This window comes from Chondrus crispus, genomic scaffold (assembly GCF_000350225.1).
Source record: "Chondrus crispus Stackhouse genomic scaffold, scaffold_480, whole genome shotgun sequence".
In the NCBI taxonomy this organism is placed as follows: Eukaryota; Rhodophyta; class Florideophyceae; order Gigartinales; family Gigartinaceae; genus Chondrus; species Chondrus crispus.
This window is the reverse complement of record NW_005179384.1, coordinates 21,463-24,398: the sequence shown is the minus strand read 5'-3', so window position 1 is coordinate 24,398 and position 2,936 is coordinate 21,463. Positions and strand designations below refer to the sequence as shown.

General features: G+C 56.6%; 1 protein-coding gene across 1 annotated transcript in view; it reads right to left on the bottom strand.

Moving 5' to 3' along the window:
- CHC_T00000276001 (hypothetical protein) overlaps positions 1-52 on the bottom strand; it is a 1,104-nt gene extending 1,052 nt beyond the window's left edge. The window contains exon 1 of the mRNA XM_005719306.1: positions 1-52. This exon is cut by the window's left edge and continues 1,052 nt beyond it. Within this exon, the coding sequence (XP_005719363.1) occupies positions 1-52 (52 nt within the window).
- Between the last annotated feature and the right edge of the window lie 2,884 nt (positions 53-2,936).

Below are 2,936 nucleotides of genomic sequence, written 5' to 3'. Positions count from 1 at the left end.
GTGGGTGGGTGAGAGGCGGGGACAGTGGAGAGGAAGGCGAGGGAACGGACATGGGAATAAGTATGTGGAACCATGGGCATCGTAATGATGGGGGCGGGGGCGGGGATGCGGACGGTGCGCCCGGGAGAGATTAAGTTTGAGGAGGAGGGATGCAGCGTGGGTGCGGGCCAATAGCGTGGGCGGTCTTGGCGATGACAGCGGGGTGCGGATGGAGGAGGTCTGCTGTACTGTGTGCGGTGGGCTACGCGAGTCCACGCCTCGTGTGCGGCGCGCCGGGTGAAATAGCGCGCGCACAGGTCATCTAATCTCGGCATTAGGGCGAGAGCGACAGGATTCGTGGATAGTGCGAGACAGTTGCGAACCCTCTATGGCCAGCGCCCCGCGTGTGCCGTGGCGCCAAGGTGCGACGTTACGCCTCCTTGCAATGCCCGCACGCCGCCTCATATTTTGCACGTATGGCATCCCCCGTTCGGGCACTGCCGAGCGCCTTTTTGGGCGCACCGCCTTATAAAGGACTGGCAGTTCTCCGCAGACGCGCCCTGTAATGCCTCACGCCTCCTGGTCCCACACACCTCCCAGGAGGCGTGTGGGGAGTCCCCACACGGCAATCGCCAGTTGGTCCCCAGTGGGGACCGTGTGCCTACGGTGTGGGTCTGCCTAGACGTGTACGTGACTGTGGTATTTCACAGAAATACGCGGCTGAGGTAAGAAAAATAAAGATAATTTAATGTTGGTCAACCCTTCGACCGAGTTGAGGTCTCGCAATTGTGGGAGCTCGTGTGATCGAGCCACTTCGCCAGCGGGACGTTGAACACTACGCAGTCTAAATTATCTCCTTCCTCCTCTCCCGCTGTTCGAGGGAGGGCCTTGAACATACCGTAAGGGCAGAGAAAAACAGGCAAGTACATCAACCTTATAGTAATGCACTCAAGTGCATACGAAGGTTGCTAATTTCTACAACTGAATATCCTGCTGTCGTCGCGTAGAGCATACGGTATTAGTGGTTCTCGCACCGTGCGAGACGATCGATGTCCTTGCGTGTTCTTGGGGATGTGTGGGAGGGGTGGTTGCGGGAGGGCGACTAGAAATGGGTCTACATTTCACATTTCAGTAGATATGCGGATGTTGCCACCGACGTACCTGCGACACGCAAGTCTACTCAGGGGGTTTAACCCCGCGGCGGGCGTGAGTGGTTCTGGAGATGGGATGGCAAGGGCGTATGGCGGCGGCTACATTTGACTACACGTAGCTTGCGAATGGCAGCCTTTGCTGGATGGGGGCCTTCGACGTCCGCACTGAGCGTTCTCGCTTGGGCAGGGCAGGGCAGGGCAGGGCAGGGCAGGGCAGAGCAGAAAGTAAAAGCCCACTCGGCGTGTGGGGTGTGTCCCTGGAATTGGAGAAAATTTGGGCAAGCAAACACTGCCAGCGAGAGAGAGAGACCTGCAGCAGCAAGAAAAAAAACCCTACCCTTCGAAAGGTACTGTAGGTACGGTACCCTTGGTACCTTTCGAAAGGGTACAGTAGCCCTCTGCTGGCGTCGGGCGGCGATCGGACCGGCGGCATCCGATCCCGAAAAATCTGCGTGTAGAAAGAATCCACGTGGCGTTGACACACAGGAGGCCACTACGACTTGGCGATTGTTGTGACGCTCCCGGGCAGATTGCAATTGCGCCCAGATATTACTGCTGCTACTGTAAAAGCGCCTATTGCTCGTACCAATACTGTATGAGCAGAACGGCTGCACCCTCACGCCCCTCGCATGTCGGCAAAATCATATCTCCCTTTTAGTCGGCAAAATCGTATCTCCCTTTTAGGCGCCGGTTCGAACAATGAATGTCAAAAGCTCCAAAGTTCGCAGGTAACGCCAATTATCGTCCAAGTGTTCATCAGTATCGACTCGATACTATCGAGAGAGGCAGTGACCCTCGTCCGCACGATCCCAAAGGCCCAAAGGCACACTGTGCTGCTATTCCAGATGGCCGAGTCTACCGCCCGCTCACTGCATTCGCCGGAGCTCGAGATGATGTTAACTGTCAACAGTTGCCGTGGATGCCTGTTTGATCAAAACTTTCTGTTAAATATCACTGCGTGCAGTGCTGATCACACTAATTTAGACTAGTTTTCACAGCGGCACTATGCAAGATGTGGCCCAACTGCAGCCCCATACAATGTGCTCTCGCACGACGTGGGTCACACTACCTGTGGACAAGTGCCAAGTGTCTCCACCTTGCAAAAGAAGGGCACACAACACATGGTTAGAAGGGCATGCCAATGGCCGTTGCGCAAGGAACAGGAATAAACGCCGCCGAGATACGTATTGTGAAATAATCTGCCTTCAGATATGATGCGTCACAAGATCGCATGATCCGCCTCCTGGCAGTATGGAGCAACCGGTGCTGCGCCGCGCATACCCCACCACCGTTAAAACGGAACTGAAACGTCGCCTGCTCCCGTTTCCATGGCGGCGAATCCACCCCTGATTGATATTTCTCCCCCGGATCGCCTGGTGCCCCCCTTTGCCACGGACACGCGTCCCCGCCGACCGTTTGTTTGGCTCTCCGCTCTCGCTCGCCAGAACTCCCGCATCGTGTGGCCCTCCCATCTCTCTCAAGCCCTCCCATCTCTCTCAATCCTCCAATCTGCGGAATCTTGTCCGAGATACCGCTCCCACTCTCCAAAACCCCCGAAACTAGCACCTACGCCCTCATTTTCGTTTTCCGCCGCTCCACGTCCACATTCGCACATGCACGCCCCATTTCCGATCGACATAAAACCCAAATCCTCTCACGGTCCGACCAGCCTTGTTAGGCCTTCGGTTCTGTTAGCGATTACTCCCGTTCTCCTCGTTTGACAACACTTCCCTTCCCCTCCCCCCTCCCCCCTCCCCCCCCACCTACCCCCGGTTCCCCCCGACACCGGCTCCTTATCCGCCGACG